Source organism: Thamnophis elegans, chromosome Z, assembly GCF_009769535.1.
Source record: "Thamnophis elegans isolate rThaEle1 chromosome Z, rThaEle1.pri, whole genome shotgun sequence".
NCBI lineage: Eukaryota > Metazoa > Chordata > Lepidosauria > Squamata > Colubridae > Thamnophis > Thamnophis elegans.
In genome coordinates this window covers 49225705-49247395 of record NC_045558.1, presented here as the reverse complement: position 1 = coordinate 49247395, position 21691 = coordinate 49225705, and the positions used below count along the sequence as shown (strand labels likewise).

The following is a 21691-nucleotide window of genomic DNA, read 5'->3' as shown; positions in this document are numbered from 1 at the left end:
TGTTTCAGGAGCGACAGGTAGGCCTCCGTCGCCTGGCGGAGAGCATTCGCGCAAGGCGGTCCACTTCCATCCTCTCTCTGTCACAGTTGTTGGGCAAGATGGTCTCTTGCATCGGGATTGTCCTGTGGGCCAGGCTTCATCTTCGGTCCCTTCAGTGGGAACTCATCCCCTTTCAGAGAGGACGCCTGAGCAATTCTCTTTGGACTCTCCGCCTCCCGACGGGAGTCCGCACCTCCCTGGCATGGTGGCTTTCCCCGGCCATTCAGCGGGGGTGCTGCTTCTGGGAGCCGGACAGGGTGACGGTCACCACGGATGCGAGTCTGGGTGGGGGGCTCTGGTGGGCTCCCGGATGGCGCAGGGCAGGTGGACGGCCACGGACCTCCGCCACTACATCAATTGGCTGGAGGTGAAGGCTGCGCGACTGGCTCTGCGTCACTTCCACTCCTCGGTGGAGGGGCGTCATGTTCTCCTCCTGACGGACAATGTGGCCACCAAGGCGCACATCAATCGTGAAGGCGGGACCCACTCGAGGGCACTCTGGCTGGAGGCTCTGAGGTTGGGGTCCTGGGCGGAGAATCACCTGCAGTCCCTGGTGTCAGAGCACATCTCGGGGCTCTCCAATGTCCAAGCGGACTGGCTCAGTCGGGCGACCCTGGACAATGGCGAGTGGCAACTCCACCCATCGCTGTTCCGGAAAATTTGTCAATGGTTCGGGTCCCCTCAGGTGGACCTGTTTGCGTCCCCCGAGAACTCCCAGCTCCCGCGGTTCTTCACCCGCTTCCAGTCCAGCTCGGCGGAGGGCACAGATGCCCTCAGGAGCCGGTGGCCCCCGGGCCTTCCCTATGCCTTCCCTCCCATTCCACTCATCCCGGGGACCGTCAGGAAGGTGGTGGAGGAAGGGGCCTTGGTCATTCTGGTGGCCCCATTTTGGTCCAGGAGGCCCTGGTTCGCGGACCTGGTACAGCTGTCGGTGGTTCCCCCATGGAGGATTCCGCAGGGGGAAGTGGTCTTGCGACAGGGGGCTCTGATTCACCCGGAGCCTCAGTGGCTCCAGCTGACCGGGTGGCTCTTGAACAGCGGCTTCTGAGGGGGGCTCATCTCTCTTCCGGGGTCATTCACACCATCGAGGCGGCCCAGCGGCCCTCGACGACCCGCATTTATAACCACCTGGGCGGCTTTCGTCCGATGGTGCTCTCCTAGGGGCATTCCTCCCGATAAGGCCACCATTCCCAACGTCTTGGATTTCCTTCAGAAAGGTCTTGAGGACGGGCTTTCACAGAACACCTTGCGTTGCCATGTGGCGGCTCTGTCTTCAGTCTTGGGGGGGCGGGGTCTTCTTCCCTTTCCCAGCTACCTCTGGTCAAGCTGTTCCTTAAAGGGGCGGCGAATCTTAGGCCTCCCCCCGTTCACAGGTTTCCCACGTGGGATCTTCCCCTGGTCCTCAGGGCTTTGACGGGGGCCCCATTTGAGCCCCTCCATTCTGTGCACTTGCGCTTCTTGTCGCTGAAGGTGGATTTCCGGGTGGCGATCTCTTCCGCCCGGCGTATCTCTGAGCTGGGCGCCCTGTCCTCCAGGGACGACCTTTGTCATTTTCACCAGGACAGGGTGGTCCTTCGTCTTGACCCGGCCTTCGTCCTGAAGGTGAATACTCCCTCCACAGGAGACAGTCGTCCTGCCCGACTGTTGCCCAGGCCCGGCCAATGACAGGGAACGTCTCTGGCATCGGTTGGATGTCCGCCGCGCTCTGCGGATCTACCTCCGGCGGACCAGGGACGTCCGTAAATCGGAGGCCTTGTTCGTCTCCTTCCAGCCCGGGTCTCTGGGTTCAAGGGTGTCTTCGGCTACCATTGGCTGTTGGCTGCATCAGGCCATTTCGGAGGCCTACGTGGCTTCGGGGCGTCCGGCCCCATCGGGAATCACGGCACACTCTACCAGGAGCACCGCAACTACGGCGGCGTGGGCCACGAGAGCCCTGTTTGAGGACATCTGCCGTGCGGCCACCTGGACTTCTTTCATCCGGCACTATCGTCTGGATGCCTTCGCGTCTGCGGACGCGTCCTTCGGTCGTAGGGTTCTGCAGGGGGTGGCGGCTGAGGCTCCCCTTGGGCCCTAATGTTCTTGTTTCCCTCCCTGGGACCTTAGCTTGGGTATGTCCCACATGTGACCATTCCCTCCTCCCACTCTGGAAAAAGGACGTTGGTCTTACCTGAACGTCTATTTTCTGAGGGGAGGAGGGAATGGTCACGACCCGCCCTGAGTTCTGTCATTTGGGGCCAAGGGGAGGGCCCGGGCGTTCCCGGGGTTTGTTGTGTTTTTTTTTTTTTTTTGTCGTTTCAGTTGTACCGTTCATGTTCGAGAATCTGGGCTAGCAGTGGACAGGCACCAGTATTTATAGATTTCCTCTCAGTCTTGGACCAATCAGACTGTGATAAAACCCACATGTGACCATTCCCTCCTCCCCTCAGAAAATAGACGTTCAGGTAAGACCAACGTCCTTTTTATAAACAAGTAAATGAAATGCCAGCATGTGGTTATGGATTAAATTTTTGGTATAGTTAAGGATGAAGGATGTTTAAACAACTGTAGTCAACTAAAAGTGGAGGTATGATGATGTTAATATGGCAAACAGTTGAGTTAAGATATTTGAATTAATATGAATTAATGGAAGAGATGCACAAAACCTTTTTTATAACATATACTTGTTGTGTCTTCTTTTTTCTCTGTTTTGTTTTTTGTTCTTTTTTGTTTTGACTTTTTTCCCCCCACTGTTGTGGGTATGTGTTGTTTATGTAACAAAAAAATAAAAAAAATTATAATAAAAAAAAAGAAATTATGTTCTTAAACTACAGGATTGCCAAGATTGCTAGCTGATATAGGTTTTTTTTGGGGGGGGGAGTACTTATTTTGCTTGTATGTTTTTGGTTTGGCTTTTGTTCAGTTTTATCTTAATAAATGGATTTTTATATTTATTTAAACAGTGTTTCATTTCCTTGCTGCTGGCACAGGGTATCAGAATGAATGGCACTGTAAATTAGAATTGTGGCAGGCAACTGCCTCAAAATTGTTACATCTGATTGAAATTCATTTCAAAGGCAAATGTAGAAGATGAGCAAATAGAATGAATCAAGGGCTAGTGGTATAAAAGGACAGAGAAAAATATTGTTCTAAATGAACTTGTATTAACAGCAAACCTATAATAAACATAATTTGCTTTTCTTCTATATTTCCAGCTGACTTTGGTCTTGCAAAGCAAAAACAGGAGAACAGCAAACTCACTTCAGTTGTTGGAACTATTCTGTATTCCTGGTAAGAAAATATTAGGTTAGAGTTTGGAAGTATTTTTTCTAAAGTGTAATTAATTCTTGTGAATGTACTAAGAGATGATGAGTAGCAGACAAAATGGTTATGCTTGTGCTTGCTGGTAGCTTTTGAGGTTGAATCTTGACCTATTCCTGCTGCTCATGAGAATTAGCTAGAATTAAATAGAATTAGTATAAAGTTCATATGTTGCTAAACTGTTTTGTCTTAGGGCAAGGAAACATTTGGAAGTTTGAGAGAGTTATAGACATCACAAAATGGCTGGTCTGGTGGACACCTCTTTTTACGAAATACAGCTGTATGAAAAAGTCCTTCATGTTTTCAGTTTTAAGCTGTATTTACATGTTTAATCAACTTTTTACTCATAAAAACCACGCAAAATTAGCACTTTGATAAAAATTTCTGTAGTCAGATTGAGATGCATAATTTTTATTAATATAACTAAAGTCTTTTTAAGGTTTTGAGTGAGTTTATGTGCTAAAACACACACAACTTGAATTTTCAAGAATGTTAGGATCGAAAGTAGCCAATTAGCAGCGAGCTTTGGCTGACCAATCAAAATGCACAGAGGCTAAATCTATGAGCCAATCACTGTTGGCATACTCTCTGACTATAAATAGGCGTGAAAAGCATCGAGAAAAAATTATTTTAGCTCTGGCTGCGGGCAAGGATGAAGGCCTTTGCTTTCACCAGTACTGAGCAGTAGTATCGCATCATTGTGCTTCGTGAACTCCTGTACAGAAATAACCAAGAGAATGAAATGCCATCGCACCACAATGAGAAGGGTGGTTGAAAAATACCAAATAACTGGTTCAGTTGATGACAAGCTCCGCTCTGGAAGACCAAGAAAGTCAACAAAATGGCAAGAAATGCAACACATTTTAATGGTTGACAGGAAGCTCATCTCACCTCAGATTGCAAGAATTTGGGGTGAAACATGATGTAAAAGTGTGCACAAGCACAGACTGCTTGCCAGAGGGCTCAAAGACTGCAAGGCTCTAAGTAAACTTTGGTCACAGACATTCACCGCTCTCGTCGACCTGCATGGGCCAAGAAGTATCCCAAGTGGACCAATGAATAGTGGGCCAAGGTCATCTTCAGTGACGAGAGCAATTTCTACTTGACTGGGAATCAGTGCAATAAGTATGTCAGAAGATTTCCAGCTGAAGAATTTAGGTCGTACTGCCTGAATCTATCTGTGAAGCATCCATTGCACTTGATGATCTGAGGCTGTATTGCTGCTTCTGGTATTGGTTGGATACAAATCGTGCGGGGAATCATGAATTCCAAGCAGTATGTTGGAGTCCTGGAAAAGACCATGATTCCTTCAGCTCAGCAACTTGTAGGGAAGGACTTCCAGGATGACAATACTCATTGTCATTGAGCCACGTCCGTCCAGCAGTGGATGAAGTGGATGAAGAAGCATGGTGTTTGACTCCTGGATTGGCCAGCTCAGAGCCCGGATTGGAATCCAATTGAGAACCTATGGGCTAAGATTGGTTACGAACTAAGCAAGAAGCATCCAAAGACCAAGCAGGAGCTGACTGAATCCGTTGTTGCAGCCTGGCACCACATTGTCACCAAAGATCACTTGCAAAGGTTTATACAGTCTATGCTGAAGCGATGCCGCCTGGTGATAAGCAATAAGGACTGGCCAATTTCATATTAGTAACCATGTTACTAATGGTCCCTTTCAGGGCCACAAACAATAAAAATGTTAATAAAACACTAGCATCGGCCTTAGTAATTGTAACATGTATTCCACTGGGTATGCATCAGTTAATCTGTTTTCATACTCATTGTAAACATGCATTTTAAGCATGCAAGAAAATTCACAATCCCCATCTAAACAGCACCAAATTGCAAAAAGCTTATGTTTTCACTTAAAAATCACCAGTATTTATTTAAATATAACAATATTTGCATAGCAGTTAGCATAAAATATCATAAAATCAATGGCCTATATAAAAATGTCATAAACTGTAAACTGTAAAGCATGCAGGATTTTTTCACACAGCTGTACCTGTTTATATATATATCCTGACTTTAATATTTGTTATAAATAATTCAAGGTGGCAAGCATACCTAATATTACTTTCTCTTCATACTTTCTACACAACAATAATCCTGTGAGGTAGGTTGGACTGAGAGAATGTCTGGCCAAAGTCCCACCACAGCCAGCTTTCATGCCTAAGGTAGAGTAGCTCATGATGACTGAACCATTACACCAAAGTATTGGCCAAGCTACCTTTTATCATTTCTTCTGGTGGATTGGCCAAATTTCAAAACGAAACATTTTGTTCACCTTTTAGTTTTTCAGAATGGTTTAGGGTTCTGTATATAACCCTGTAATGTTTTTGAAAATACAGACAATGTTCAAGGCTGGTATAGGCATATTGACATAGTACATATTCTTGGGAGTATTTTTTATGGAAGGATGCAATTAACTAGGGGCTAGGTTTTGTCTCTTCCTATAACATATTCCTATCAATACATTTCCTTTTCATGATACTTACAAACTACTTCAGTTATTATACTCAAATCAGATACCTGTTCTCATGAAAGCTGGTGTGCACGTGCAGAACTTAAATCTCTAAGAGTTCCTAGGGGAAAGGTATAGCCTTCTGGTCATCGTCTGCCAAATACTAGATCACAAGTAAAGCAAGAGGAAATCGGGAAAGGAAGGAAAACATTTTAAATCTGGAACAGTTAAAAATATATTTAAGCTGTCTCAGCTGAGGGGTGGGAGATGAAAACAATGTCATAAGGACGTGTGAAAAAATATGATCACCCAAATTCCTGTGACTGATCCTGGTGATGACTAAAAATAGAACATCTTTGCAGTCTTGCATGCTGTATGTATTGACTTCTATATTATTCACCAAGTTTCAATGTTGACCTTCTTTACACATTAATTACAATTAATATTAATATTTTAAATACATTGCTTTTATTTTTGTACTGTTTAGATCACACACACACACATATTATACATATAAGTTGTTTTTAAATAAGTTGTTTAACGCTAATAAGGAAACAGTGATCAACAATGTGTTTACAAGCAATTATATTTAATCTTGACCTCAGTGTTCTCAATGAAAATGTAAGGAACTATCCATGCAAGGTCTAAATAAGGAAGCATCCTTTTTACAGTGGGTAGGAAGTGACATGATAACCTCATCTAGAGCTATTATTATATTATTTTACAATTTGAAAACTTATATTTTCTATCATTAGGGATAATTTATTTTGTCAGAGGGTTAACTCAACTGTTTGTTATATTTTATTAAAAAATAGTTCACATTTTTTCCTATGTAATTTTTGATGCTTTGATGTTGAAATATGATGGTACTTGCAGAACTCGTGGGAATGAAAAAAGAGGGCTCCAGGACTAAATTTGATGGGTCACAGATTGAAATGCATAGTAATGTATTTAGCCAATAACTCACTCTTAAGTCAATCCATATCATAGGATTGTTCTGAACAAAATAGGAGGAAAAAGATGTATTAGATATATTCACTGCCTTGTATTTATTAAAATAATGAAGTGGAATTTAAAAAATAAAATAAATAAATAAATTTACTTCTTGTTCTGTGCCCTTTCTCATTCTGTAGCTGAAATAGTAATATATTCAAACTAATCATGAGTGCTATTTAGAGTTTCTTTTGAAGCTGACTTTGAAGTTTCAGTTTTGAGACTAACCAGTAGATTAATTAACTGTATTTAAAACAACTGTTTTAGTTGAGTTAAATTGAGAAGGAATGACTGGCCTAAGTGGTCTACCTGTTTTTTAACCTAAGGCAGGGCTAGAATTCACATTGTCCTGGTTTCTAGGCCAATATTTTAATTACTACACCAAATTTGCTTTCATTTTCTTATTTTTTTTAATCAAATGTTAAATAAAAAAGAATTTAGTGCATTGCTTTGGGAATGCAAATCTTACCTTTTCCAAATTATCAACATTAATTACTTATTATAGAAATTTATATATTAATCTATTTAAATATAAAAAGCATACATTTTTGAAAATGTTAAGCTAGACAGTAGCTATTGTAACCAAGTTACTGTGATTTTTCTTCTTGATTAGATATATGAATGAACAATAAAAACAGATAGTGTTAGCTTTTATGAATAAGTTCCTTTTATACATTTGAATCAAATCAAATTCTGTTGAGTTCATGTTATTTCCTTGACAATGAAATAGAAATGGTTGCCTTTCCCTTCTTCTGGAATGCTTTTACATCTTCCCAGGCTATTTCCAGCCACTGCAGGTCTACCATCCAAATGCTAACCATTTCTAGTTCCGTTTAGCCTTTGGATTAATATAAGATTAACCAGCTGCTGACATGGTACAAAAATGAATTAATATTTCATTCATTATCTAGACTGTTTGCTACAGTTTTACAAAGCAGTTGTAAAATTTTTAAATGTTAAATGTTTAAATATTTAAAATAAATGTTAAATGTTAAATTAAAGTTTTAAGTGGAGAAACGTATTAATCCAGCATTTTAGAACCAATGAATGAAAACTAGTCGCAGCCACTGAAGCTCCCCAAAATGGAAGGAACATCTGATTACCGTATTTTTTAGAATATAAGAAAAGAGGGGGGGAAATATGGGTGCGTCTTATACTGAATGTAGCTACCTGGGTTGTCTGGAAAAGGGGCAGGTGAAGTGGACGCTACGCAGCAAGCGTAAAGCACGGTGGCTTGCTGCTTGGCCTCCCGCTTCTCCAGACAACCCAGGTTGAGAGAGGTCAGCTTCTGTTCTTGGCCCGGGAGACAGATTTGGCCAGGAGAAATGCACATCCCATTTTTCCAACCAGGGAAGAAAAAAAGTGTTTCAGGCAGCGGGCGGTTCCAGGCTGTGCTGCAATCCCCACAGCTTGGAACTGCCTGTCACCTGAAACGCTCTTTTTCCTCCCTGATTGCAAAAATGGGGTGTGCATTCCTCCTGGCCGGATCCATCTCCTGTTCCCAGCAAGCCTCTGCGCCTTTGCTGCCTCGGTCGTAGGCTGATTCTGCATGCCCCGTTTTGGAATAGGGAGGAAAAACAGCATGCCCTTCTTCACCTTCTCTTTCCTCCTGGTCAGATCTGTCTCCCAGGCCAGGAGCAGAAGCGACCACCCTCAGCCAGGGTTGTCTGGAGAAGGGGGGGACCAAGCAGCAGCTTACCTTACACCTCTCACACAGTGCTCACTTCACTTGCCCCTTCTCGAGCGGTTCCAGGCAGCTGAAATCGATGTACTGCCACCCAAAAACGCTGTTACTCTGCTGCCTGGAATTGCCCGAGAAGGGGCAGGTGAAGCGGGCGCTGCAAAAATTGCAGTGACTGGAAAGGAGACATTTTGCTTTTGAGGCTGCCGTTTGGCTTGGCTTGGCTCGGCTCCAGGGAGATCTTAGGCAGTGTTGGCAGTGGCGGCTCCTCACATTGCTGGGGAGTGAAGTCATTGTGGCCGTTGTCTCCCCTGAACTGCTCACTGAGTCTCAGAGGCACCTCACACTTGCAGGAGGAGGGCAAGGACAGCATATACAAAAGCCTCTGAGTGATTGGGAAAGGAAGCTGCACTTGGAACCTGCCGAAAACTGCCTCCCGAAAAGTATGGCTTTCTTTCCCAGTTATTCAGAGGCTTTCATATACGCCACCCTCCTCCTGCAAATGAGAGGTGGCTCAGAAACATTAGATTTCTCAGGACACTAGATTGGGAAGTTAAAAACCTGGAATGGGGTACAATCAAGCTTGATTCAAAGGCTTTGACTCATCATGAGATTGCTGCGCTGCCACCCAAAATTGCTGTTACCTTAATCTCTGTAGAGCCCACTCCATCTGCCCCTGCTCAGGCAGTTCCAGGCAGCAGAGATCGTGGTAATAGCATTTTTGGGTGGTAGCAAAGCGATCTCAGGAACTTGATTGTATCCCATTCCAGATTTTTAACATTCCAATTTAGCACCCTGAGAAAAACCTTTGTGGAGGGGAGACTGTTCCTCTTCCCTTCCTCCACCATGGTCTCCAATTTTCCCGGATCTGTCATGCAGCAAAGAGATATGGTAGCTGGGCGCAATAGCAGCAGCAGCAATAGCAGTAAGCAATGCATGACAGATCCAGAGGGATTGGGGTGGTGGAGGAAGGGAAGAGGAATTATCTTCTCTCCATGAAAGCTTTTTTCAGGAGGCTAGATCTCCACTTTCTCTCCGGAAAAAGCTATTGGCAGGATCTTTGCTAGTGGAAAAAGCGTGGGATGGAAAGGAAACTTCGGAATGTGGGAACACTGGGTTGAGAGTCTCCCTGGAGCCTGCACCTGCACTAAGGAAGCAGGGTTGTGAAGAGAGCTGTGAACAAGCCCAGTTGTTCAAGGAGGGAGCCTTGCCAGGTCGTCTTTTTTCAGCTTTCCTTTTGCTGCTCAGGCACCACCACAAGGAACCATTAATCCGAATGGGAGGAATTCCCTTCCCACCCCTACTCACCCAATGAACTGTTCCTGGTCGAGTGCAGCGGTGGCTGTTCAACAGCCCCCACATGTCTTTCCCTCCTCGCTGAAGAGAAGAAGCAAGCCGACTGCCGCTCCTTGGGCCAAGTGGCTCTGCATGGTCGCTGATCAGAGGGAAGGAGGAAAAAATAAAGCGCGGAGAGATATATTTAGTCCTGCCCTGCCATGGGAGGGGTAGAGAAAAGCGGATTTGAGATCGATAAAAGCCTTATCCTTTAGAAAGATCGAGCCCTCAAACACTGCGTTTTTGCCCTCTCCGGTTCCCATAAGCACTTTGCAAGCCTCCCAAACTCTGCATGCCCTATTTTTTACAAAAAAATGGGCCGTGCAGAGGATTTGGGAAGCCTGCAGAGTGCTCCTGGGGGCTGGAGAGGGCAAAAACTTCTTTTTAAAATTTACCTCTTCAAAATTTTGGTGCATCTTATACTCCAAAAAATATGGTACATTGCAGATAGTTATCGGCAGTTGTGAAATATGAAAAGACAAGGATAGGATACAATACGATACGATAGGAGAATAGAATAGAATACAATAGAATACAATAGAATAGAATTCTTTATTGGCCCAGTGTGATTGGACACACAAGGAATTTGTCTTTGGTGCATGTGCTCTCACTGCTGTACTGCAGAACAATCCATCCCTCTCAGAGATGAGGTTCTGACAGATACCCAAATTCATGGATCTAGGCATCTGCCAAAATATGCCTTCTTCCCAAGCCATGTTAGGGATAGTAATTGGTGATTTTTTCCCCACTAGCAGGAAATCTGCCAGTCATTTTCCTTAAGTTATCCTATATTAAAACTGGAAGAATAGCACCAGCTTGGCTATCAGAATTATACTAGCATACTTTTGTGCTACAAGAAAGGGGAAATCACATTAATGTTGTTATCAGAAGGAATTTTACCTCAAGTAATTTTTATAAGCTAGGTTGGGAAATTGAATAGCCATTATCTTTCTAAATTGTTTATATATTTATAGAGACTTTTTATAAACTTCAGGATTTTCATGGTAATATATATTTAGTGACCTAAATATAGCATGCGCGAGGGAACATGGCTGCCGATGGAGCATGCGCGAGGGAACATGGCTGCCGAGTCTGCCGCTCTGGCGTCCCTATAGGAAAAACAGCAAATAAGGGAGAATTTGGCTTCAGAGATTGAGTTGGAGAGAGGCCAGGGTATGAATAAACTCCTCCGGGGCTTGATGCTGGCAACAGCTTGGAGTGATATTACTCTCGAAGGCTGCTGTGTGAGGAAGACACCGCCGCTGCCCGGAGGAGGAGGAGCCACCCGGGAGCTGCTTGGAAACGCCGCGACTCAGCTGGCGATTCAGCTAGCTTCAGAAGGCACTTTTCAGCTGGCTTCGGAAGGCATTTTAGAACGTTCGGAGCGTTTGGAGCGCCTGGAGGTGTTTGGAGACCAGGGTACGAACGATTCTTTTTGGGGGCCCGACGCTGGCAGCTGATTAGAGCGGACTGGCAGCGGACTAGAGACCTAGCTGGTCGGAGAGAGCCCGACCCCCCCATCTAGTAATCTGGCTGGGAGACCTTCACCTCCCCCCCTCTTCTTTGCTATCTATTGCCGTGATTGTCGTGGTGCCTTTGCTGCTGAGACCGTTTGAAGACGCTGAAGACGCTGCGGCCCAGCTTTGGTGGACATCGTGGCTTGGCTGTGGGGGGGGTTGTGTGTGTGTCTCCTCGCGACCATCACTGGGCCTGGAGTTTATGGGGATTGTGGCTGTTGTGAGGCTATTGTCGGCTTGTTGGACCTTGTTTGTCGCTATGATTGGGAGAACGCTGTGGAGAACTCTGTGGCTGAGTTCTTGGAGGACATCGTCCCTGCGTGGCTTGGGAGTCTTTGACTTAGCCATGATTACCATCTTTATTATTCATCTTTACTGTCCACCTGAATTGGCTCCCCCAATTATCTTTATTATCCACCTGAATTGGCTCCCCCAATTATGTTTCATCTCGATAGACTTAGCTCACCGGACTTTTCAGCTCTGCATTCCTCCCCCCAGACTGCTTTTATTATCGGGGCTCTCAACGCCTATTACTATCTTAAAGACTTTAGCCTTTGTAACACCTCCCCCTGGACCTGGACCATACACTTTCCTGTTGCTAGACTCTCCACTAGACTTATAGAGGAGGAGGCAAGATTCAAGATCTCTTATATAACCTTTACGAACTCGCGTAACTGCACAATTTTAATTGGTATGGTGAGTGTATGGGTTTGCTTGTGATTGAACGAATGGCCCACTTTTATTACTCCATTATATTGTATTTTATGTGTTTTAAACTATTACGTGGGGACTGTCTGTGTGAATAAATGAGTGTGTTTGATTCGGAGGACCTGCCGGGGTATGCGGGGGTCACTGGGGTGGTTGGGGGGACTACGGCCACGGGAGAGGGTCGGAGCATTGCGGTCATAACAGGGAGAGGCAGATATGGCGGGGACTTTAGGGCTGGCCATTACCGGGGAAGGAGGGCTCGCTACATCACAGAGATCCCTCCTTCCGGCCCTATGAGTCCCACTCCAAGGTCAGATGGCGCGAGTAATCGGGACCCTGGTCTCAGGCTGCTGTCGCTAAATGCCAGGTCTGTTGTTCACAAGGCTCCCCTCGTCCGGGACTTAATTTTAGACGAGAGGGCAGACCTGGCATGTATTACTGAGACATGGCTGGGCACGGAGGGAGGAGTCCCCCTCGTAGAGCTGTGCCCAGAGGGATTTCAGGTGCTTCATCAGCCGAGAGCCCAGGGAAGGGGTGGCGGTGTGGCTATTGTTGTCTGGGAGTCTTTAGCACCTCGTAGGATCCCTGCTCCGGAGCTTGTCGGGTGTGAGTCCCTGCTGGTGAAGTTGGACCTCAAGGGTCAAGTGGGTCTGCTGCTAACGTACCTGCCTCCCAACTGCGTTGCAGCAGCCCTCCCCTCGCTCCTCGAGTCGGTAGCCGAGCTAGCAATTGAGTTCCCTAGGCTCATGGTTCTGGGGGACTTCAATTTGCCTTCGCTCAGTGAACACTCTGATGGAGCGCAGGAGTTCATGGCTTCCATGACAGCCATGGGCTTGACCCAGGTAATCCGAGGCCCAACCCACTCAGCAGGTCACACACTCGACCTCGTATTCCTCTCGGAGCAGTGGATTTGTGATCTTGGTCTGAGGGGTAATGAGATCATACCCCTGTCGTGGTCAGACCACTGCCTACTGAGGCTAGACTTCCGGAGGCCAAACCCCCACCGTAGGGAGGAGGAACCGACCAGGTGGTTCCGCCCCAGGCGACTTATGGACCCCTTAAGGTTCCAGACGGAGCTTGGGGTTATTCCTGATACTCTCGCCCACAGTTCGTCGGAGACTCTTGTTGCTGCCTGGCACTCGGCAGCATCAGAGTCTCTTGACCGGATTGCGCCACTACGGCCCCTCCGGGTCGGCGGATCCCGGAGGCCTCCTTGGTTTACCGAGGAGCTCCGGGAGATGAAGCGCCGGAGGAGACGCCTAGAGCACTTGTGGAGGTCCGATAGGTCCGAATCGAACCGAGCACTTCTGACAGCATGCACCAAGGAATACATCCGGGCATTAAGGACAACTAAAAGAACACACATTGCCACCTTGGTTGCGTCCGCCGAGTCCCGCCCAGCCGCCCTGTTTAGGATAACCCACTCCCTCCTAAATAGGAGGGAGGCAGGGGACCCCTTACAGGGTAAGGCTGAGGAGTATGTCCAGTTCTTGGCGGACAAAGTTGCTCGGTTTCGGTTGGACTTGGACTCCACCCCCGCAGATCCAGCCGAGACACAAGGGGATAACTTGGCAGACCATCTCTGGGTTGAGTTTCAGGATGTTGCCTCCGGGGATGTGGACAAGGCTATGCGAGCTGTGAGTGCCTCCACCTGTATACTGGACCCGTGTCCCTCCTGGCTGGTTGCCAACAGCAGTGAGGTGACACGAGGCTGGATCCAGGCGGTCGTTACCGCCTCCCTTCGGGAGGGGCACTTCCCCGCCGCACTTAAAGCGGCGGTGGTGAGACCCCTCCTGAAGAAACCATCCTTGGATCCAGCCGTTCTTAATAACTACCGTCCAGTCTCCAACCTTCCCTTTGTTGGGAAGGTTGTTGAGAAGGTGGTGGCCTTCCAGCTTCAGCGTACCTTGGAGGAAGCTAGCTATCTTGACCCCTTCCAGTCCGGCTTCAGGCCCGGTTACAGCACAGAAACCGCTTTGGTCGCATTGACCGATGATCTGTGGAGAGCCAGAGATGGAGGCCATGTGTCCATCCTAGTTCTTGACCTCTCAGCGGCTTTCGATACCATCGACCATGGTATCCTTCTGCGACGACTGCGGGAGGTGGGAGTGGGAGGCACTGTTTTGCAGTGGTTCTCCTCCTACCTCTCGGACAGGTCGCAGTCGGTGTTGGTGGGGGGGGCAGAGATCGTCCCCGATGCCCCTAATTTATGGGGTGCCGCAGGGTTCGGTCTTATCCCCCCTACTATTCAACATATACATGAAACCGCTGGGTGAGATCATTCGGAGGCACGGGATAAAATACCATCAATACGCGGATGATACACAGTTGTATCTGTCCGCCCCGTGCCAACTCAATGAAGCGGTGGACGTGATGAACCGGGGTCTTGAGGCCATTAAGGACTGGATGAGAGCTAACAAACTGGTACTCAACCCAGACAAGACCGAGTGGCTGTTGTGTTTTCCTCCCAACAATTTGGCCAACGTTCCATCACTCAGGCTGGGGGGGTCAAAATTTATACCCCTCAGACAGGGTCCGCAACTTGGGAGTTTTCCTGGACCCACAGTTGACTTTTGACCATCATTTGTCAGCTGTGACCAGGGGGGGCATTTGCCCAGGTTCGCCTGGTACGCCAGTTGCGGCCCTACCTGAATCGGGAGGCCCTCACAACAGTCACTCGAGCCCTTGTGATCTCCAGGCTGGAATACTGCAATGTGCTCTACATGGGACTGCCCTTGAAGAGCATCCGGCGACTTCAGCTAGTCCAGAATGCGGCCGCGCGAGTGATCGTGGGCGCACCACGGTTCACCCACATAACACCGATCCTCCGTGAGCTGCGCTGGCTACCTGTTGATCTCCGGGTGCGCTTCAAGGTGCTACTCACCATTCATAAAGCCCTCCATGGTAGTGGATCTGACTATTTGAGAGACCGCCTTCTGCCAATTACCTCCCTTCGTCCCATCAGATCGCATAGAGTAGGCCTCCTCCGAATTCCATCCGCCAGTCAGTGCCGACTGGCGACTACGCGGAGGAGAGCCTTCTCAGTTGCAGCTCCGACGCTTTGGAACGATCTCCCCGTGGAGATTCGCACCCTCACCACCGTCCAGACCTTCCGCACAGTCCTCAAGATCTGGCTATCCCGTCAGGCCTGGGGATAAGACCTTAACCTCGCCCCACCCGAATGCTGAATGAATGTTGTGTTTTACTGGTTTATTTTTTATTCACATGTTTTTTTTCTTATGTTTTGTCTTGCACCCCCTTCCTATTTATTGTAAGCCGCCCTGAGTCCCCTCAGGGAAAAGGGCGGCCTATAAATGTCATTAAAATGAAAAAAAAATGAAAATGACCTCTCCCCTGTCCTTTTTATATTGAATATAATATTTGTTTTTGTTTATACAGCCCTGAAGTTGTAAAGAGTGAGCCATATGGTGAGAAGGCTGATGTCTGGGCTGCAGGATGTGTTTTATATCAGATGGCAACACTCAACCCTCCATTTTATAGCGCCAACATGCTCTCCTTAGCAACTAAAGTATGCAGGTTTGCTAAATGGGATTTTATCATTTACCTTTGTCTATTTGTTTCATTTAATTGTCTTTTTAATCCTATATTTGTTATACCACACGGGAAATGTTCTGCAGTTAGCAATCCTGCATTTCATAAGGATTTTATAGCAGGTCTAGAGAAACAGCTTTCTCTGACATAGATAAACTTTTTTCTTAGAGACATCTTATTACTAAACTAGGCAACATCATCAGCCTAATTTAATAATGAAACCTCTGAAAGAAATCTCCAAGCTCAGGGAGCACCAAGAATCCTACAGTTCAACCTGAGCTACCAATATTCTCTTTTATGGATACCATATTGTATTATTGTTATCACTTTCTGTTACTGAGATATTACTCAGAATCAATTAAAATAGGACTGGCAACTCATATGCTTCAGGTACTGTCCAGACACATTTTTCTACAACTCTTTTGGCTTTTTACAACTCTTGGAGCTTTCCAGATTTCACATTTCATCAGCAAAATGTAAACATTTAACATCACCATGCTTTGGAAATAACACTCTGCAGGGCATAATGGACCTTGTTGCCTTCAGTCTCCTAACATTGATCTTGTCCTAAAGGTACTTTTTCAAGAGGCAACTGGACTTTCTTGTTTTTCTTTGAAGAACTTTCACTTCTGATCCAAGATGCTTCTTCAGCTCTTACAGTATGGTGGGGAATGGAAGGATTTATATTCCTTGTAGGCAGCTGATCATTTGCATTCTTTTAGAGAGATGTTGAGGCTGCTTGGACGTTTGTCTGTGTCCTCAGGGTCACCTGAGTAGTTCAAATAGGTGTGGAGCCTTCTTGAAATTGTTGAAAGGACTGTGTTATGAAGGTGTTTTCTGCAGGATGTTTTTGTCCTGTGTCCCTTCACTGTTGGACACAGGCATATGCTGTTGGTGATGAGTCTGTGTTGTCTGCATCTCAAACTGAAGTGTAAATAGTTCCTGTAGTCTGCAATTTTTGGAAATCCGTTCATACTCCCACACCATTCAAAGGGTTTTCATCCCAAAGTGCATAGCTAAAGTCTATTTTTATGATGATTCTCAATTATCCAGATTATGATTTTCCCAAAAGTGCTTTTTCAAGAGACAACTGAACTTTCTTTTTTTTCTTTGAAAACATTTCGCTTCTCATCCAAAAAGCTTCATCCAAAAATACATTAATTGCACGAAATGCCTCATATGGAGGAACATACCTTTGGAGCATTGGTATTAATCTGTAAATCCCTAAATAGCATGATTGAGGGACTGTATATCTTTTAAATCTGTCTGGACATTAAAATCTGGAAAGTATTTCTTATATTGCTCCTGCATCACACATCTGTCCCAGGGTATACCTTCTCCAGGATTTGGATGACACTTTATTATCTTTACCATTTTAAAACTAGCAAGAAATTATTTATTCCACAAGGCTCCTCACTGTTAAGTATTTTTGCGTTGTTTCAATTATTCATTTTAAGTTCCACTTTATATTTATATTTTATTTGTGGTTAGCAATTTTGCATACTTGATTGAATAGAAAGGTGGCATATAAATTAAATAACTGCATTTATTCAGATGAAATTGCTGGACCAATTGTCAGAAGAAACCTCAGGATCACATTGGTTGGAATCATGTGGAAGAGGCCTTCATCTCACAGTGGCTAGACAATGGCTAAAATGATGATGATGATGATGAAGAAGAAATATGAATCATTGATATTTTTGATTATTTTTGAATGAGTTAACTTATATGGATATCATATTCATAAAGCAATTTAATCAGATGTAAAAACTGTATACATATCTGTTTTATAGTTTGTAAGTGACAGCTATAAAAGGAAGTTATGTGAAGTTTGCCATGCAAATCAAATGGAAAATTACAATATAAAATCACTTTAAAAATGACAGCAACTATTTATTTTGTAGATAGTAGAAGCTGTTTATGAGCCAGTACCAGGAGGTATATATACTACAAAGGTATCTGCTGTCATAAAAAAGTACGTATTATTAACAAAATTATTTGATTTGAACAGCATTCAGTATTTGCTTATTTATTTTATTAAATAATAAAATGATTTATTTAATAAATTAATAACATTTATTTATAATAATAACATTTATTTATCAGCCAACTGCAAAAGGCAGCTTCACGTAGAACACCTTACATCCCATAGTGATCTCTGTAACAACATTAAACATCTACAACTACCTATCCTAATTCCTTGGAAAGAATTCAATAAGTAGATAAAAATGCCAAATCCAATTTAACATCTGTCTGTCTGGGTGACAAACCAAAATATTTATTCATGTTGCACTTAAAAATTGTGGGGTCCCTTCAGGGTGGGATGATGGCAGAGGTGAAGGGCCATTGCAGGATCCCTGTGGTATGTTGTAAAGGTGAATGACTATGGGGGCGCTATAGCTGTTGTAAGTTTGAACAGGGTTGTGCAGCTTTTTGAGGGAGGGCGGTCTTTGAATGGCTATTAATTGACTGGTCACAACTTAAAAACTACCTGTAAAGGAATATCAATTGAATGTGAAGATATAATAATACAAAGTAGTTAGGTAAATCTTAGCTATTATAATCTAGCTATTATAACTTTTTATTTTTTGCAGAGAGTTGACCCATTTATATTTCTTATTATGCAATTCATTCCATATTTATGCTGTAAAAGTTGAAAAGTCTACAACTGTAGCACTCAACATATTAGTTTCTTCTTCAGCCTCTTGCTTCATTTGCTGCAGAGCTCCTTTCTTGCATCTCCTCCAATTCTTTTTACAACCTGTCAAGGAAGTTTCCCACTTTTCAGACTGAATTAAGTGAAACCTTTGCTGCTTAAAATCACTCTTTCTAGTTTATCCCAATGTGGGATAAATGTGTATGAGCACAGTGAGGCTAGGGAAAGAGGGCATGACATTTGCATTAGTGAAGGGAGGTGCCTGCAAGCAAAGAAAGACTGATGTTGGAAGAAACTTATTTGACCATCTTGCAACTTTTCATACTGGCTTCCCCATTGACTTTGCTTGTGGGAACATATCAGGGAAGGTCACAAAGATGATCACATGAGTGCAGAACTCTTCAACCAATTCAAGTTGGTTGCCAAGCACTGAAATATGTTCATGTGACCATAGGGGTGCTGCAGTAGTTGGAACTTTGAGCACTGATTGTCCCATTTATTCAACGCCACTACAATTTTGAATGGTCACTGAATGAATGGTCATAATTTGAGGACTAGCTATATGAATATCCTTTATGGAAAATAAAGAACACTCAAATGAGTAGCAACATTTGCTGAGAAAAAAAAGCTTACGCAAAAAAATCCCTCTTCAAAATTGAAATTCCATTGTAATGCAATTTGTGTTCATCCTGTTTGAAAGCTATAAGGCCAAATAGATATAACACTTTTTTTTCTCAAAACAATTATGTGACATTTAATTTCTAAGAGTAGTTTAGCATTCCCTTGCTACATGTTTAGTGCATACATACATCCCAGAGTTCTTATTAGTTGAAAAAAAGGAAACATGAAGATATAAAATGAATGATTATATTTAAAGAGAAAAGAGAAAACACAGAAAAATAGCCATTAGCAATTGATATGTCCTGAAATATGATATTAATATATCATTATTACTTCTCCATAAGCATAAAATTCTTTACAAGTTTATTTTTTTAAAATAGGACATAGAAATATTGATTGTACTCAGTCCTCACCTCAAGCCTGTGGTATATAATTATGAGTTATTATTAAAAGACACATGCAATTGCCCGATTCTATTTGTTAAACTAAGAATGAAGAGAACTAAGTTTTGGTAAAACCTCAAAACTGAATGAGTGGCTGTAAGTCAGTTGCAGTCTAATTTAACTCAACTTACCTCAATTAAAGAAAGGGAGTTTATTTTATTTGAAGTGTTTTATTCATAATTTGAAAGTCTGTATTTACACAACATATGCCATAAGACATAAAGAGATAACAATATGAAAGGAGATGAACCCATTTTTAAAATTAGTATATAAAGTAGGAAAATAGCTAATAGAAAGATTTAAATATGAGGTATTTAGAAAAGAAGCCCAACAATCATTTTGATTTCTTTCATAATGAGTGTCTCTAAAATTATAATTTTGAATTGTAGCTAAAACAGAAATTTATACAACATAAACAACAGGAAACATTAAGGTTGATACATGAAGAATAAAAGAAAAGGTACCTTCATTGTGAGCAAAAAAGAAAGTAAAATAGAAAAAGTCCTTACTTATTATAGAAAGGATAATTGCCATTCAATCTAGTTTCCCAACACTAAATGGAAGAAAGGAGGATAGGAGTTCTAGTGAATACTGTTGTTGTCCTACTATCCTTTAATTTTTAAATGATTGGTACAAAGTCAATGGATAGTACAATGAAATTTATCTAGAGTGGAATAAGATATAAATAGATTATTCTTCATTATAGGCGATTTCATAGTGGTTGAAAAGTGGATGAGCTTATTCGTTTATCAACATCAAAGTAATGATGTGTTTCTAGATTTTGCTAATGCAGCCAAACTCAGCTTAGTTTCCAACTTCAAATTTTTAAACTTTTGTGAGCCATAGCCCTTGGAAACTTCTGTGCCTATTGTTATAACATTTTTTTTGGACTGTTTCCCATACTGTTCTGAGAACAATACAAAGGCCCAAACATGACCTACTTGTTATGTGTACTTTGTTTTAGTAGCCACACAACTATGTTTTCTGCCTAGATATTATATTGCTAAACTATTTTTCTTCACTCATTTGAGCAAGAATGAGCAATGTATGGTTGTGAAGGTGTTCTTAAACTCATATCATTCCTAGTATGCATGAGGAGTGGAGAGGGATGATGGAAATTGTGCTGCAACAATATCTTAGGACTAAACTTTTTATCTCTGCATTGGAACTTCTGAGATAAAACAAAATTAACATGTTTCAGTTAAATTCTACATATAGTCTAAGTTTTGCAACTTCTACTTAGGCACAGTAAAAAACTATAAATTAAAGTATCCATCACCAACTGTGGTTTCCACGAAGGCTGTACTTCCAGGAAAATATAATCAAGAATACATTGGTAAATAGTTTTCTAACATTTACACTTGATTTCAGCCGAACAATAGAGACTTAATATTATACATAACAACATAAAAATGGCTGTGATATTCACATAAACTTGGTTTATTTCTATTGGGATTTTTTAAAAAAAAAGTTGAGTAAAATTTTATGAACAAGGCAATATTTGGTAAGGGCTGTTTCTCTTTTTATGTAAAAAGATGTACCAGTCATTGATTTTATGAGAATTAGTTTCATGTAAATATTGGTTGTCATCTCCTAAATAACAGAGATTTTTCCCCACAGATGTTTGAACCCTGATGCAGACATCCGTCCTGATATAGTAGAGGTCAGTTCAATGATTTCAGATGTTATGATGAAGTATTTAGATGGATTATCACATTCTCAGCTTGTCTTGGAGAAGAAATTGGAACGTGAAAGAAGGCGTACTCAGAGATATTTCATGGAGGCCAATAGGAATGCAATAAAATGTCATCATCAACTTGCTGTGCTGTCTCAGGTAAGATAGACATATATAGTTACCAAGGCTACTTTATATTCTCTGTTATTTATTCAGAGTTGTCAAAGAGTATATATAATACAGCATTAGCCTGCTCTCACTTGTCATGTATAAAGTTTGCAACACATTACCAAACAAACAACTGTATACCCACAGTAATGTGAATAATTGGTTGCTGAAACTAGAAAATAAAAACAGTATTTGTAATGTCATCAAATGTTATGTTGTCTTTACATTGGAAAAGGATTGAGATTGTAGCATATACATTTCAATGCCCCCAATTTGCATTCCTGAAAGATTAAATATTGGCTCTTATATCTTAAGGCTAAAATTTTGAAAATTCAACAAAATGAGAAAATTAAAAGCAAATCATTGTTTCATGGAAACATGACTCAGAAATCACCAGAGAGACAAAAATAACCCAGTAATGAAAGTAATTTTATGCTTCAAGATTATTGGCTATTAATTTACAAATTCAAACATATCAGTTTGATCACATAATGCTTTCCAAGATGTACTTCAACAAAATAAGAAGTGGAAATTATCCTTTG

At 43.1% G+C, this 21691-nt stretch overlaps 1 protein-coding gene across 9 annotated transcripts in view; it reads left to right on the top strand.

Annotated features, from left to right (window-relative positions):
• The window catches only part of NEK10 (NIMA related kinase 10), a 194449-nt gene that overhangs the window by 109681 nt on the left and 63077 nt on the right, over positions 1–21691 (top strand). For 8 of the 9 annotated variants that reach the window (XM_032235689.1, XM_032235691.1, XM_032235690.1 and 5 more), the window contains 4 exons: positions 3231–3306; positions 15434–15563; positions 17491–17561; positions 20927–21140. In XM_032235689.1, coding sequence (XP_032091580.1) covers positions 3231–3306; positions 15434–15563; positions 17491–17561; positions 20927–21140 — 491 coding nt within the window. Of the gene's footprint in view, positions 1–3230; positions 3307–15433; positions 15572–17490; positions 17562–20926; positions 21141–21691 lie in introns of those variants that run through there. The other variant, XR_004256903.1, reaches the window with a different exon arrangement.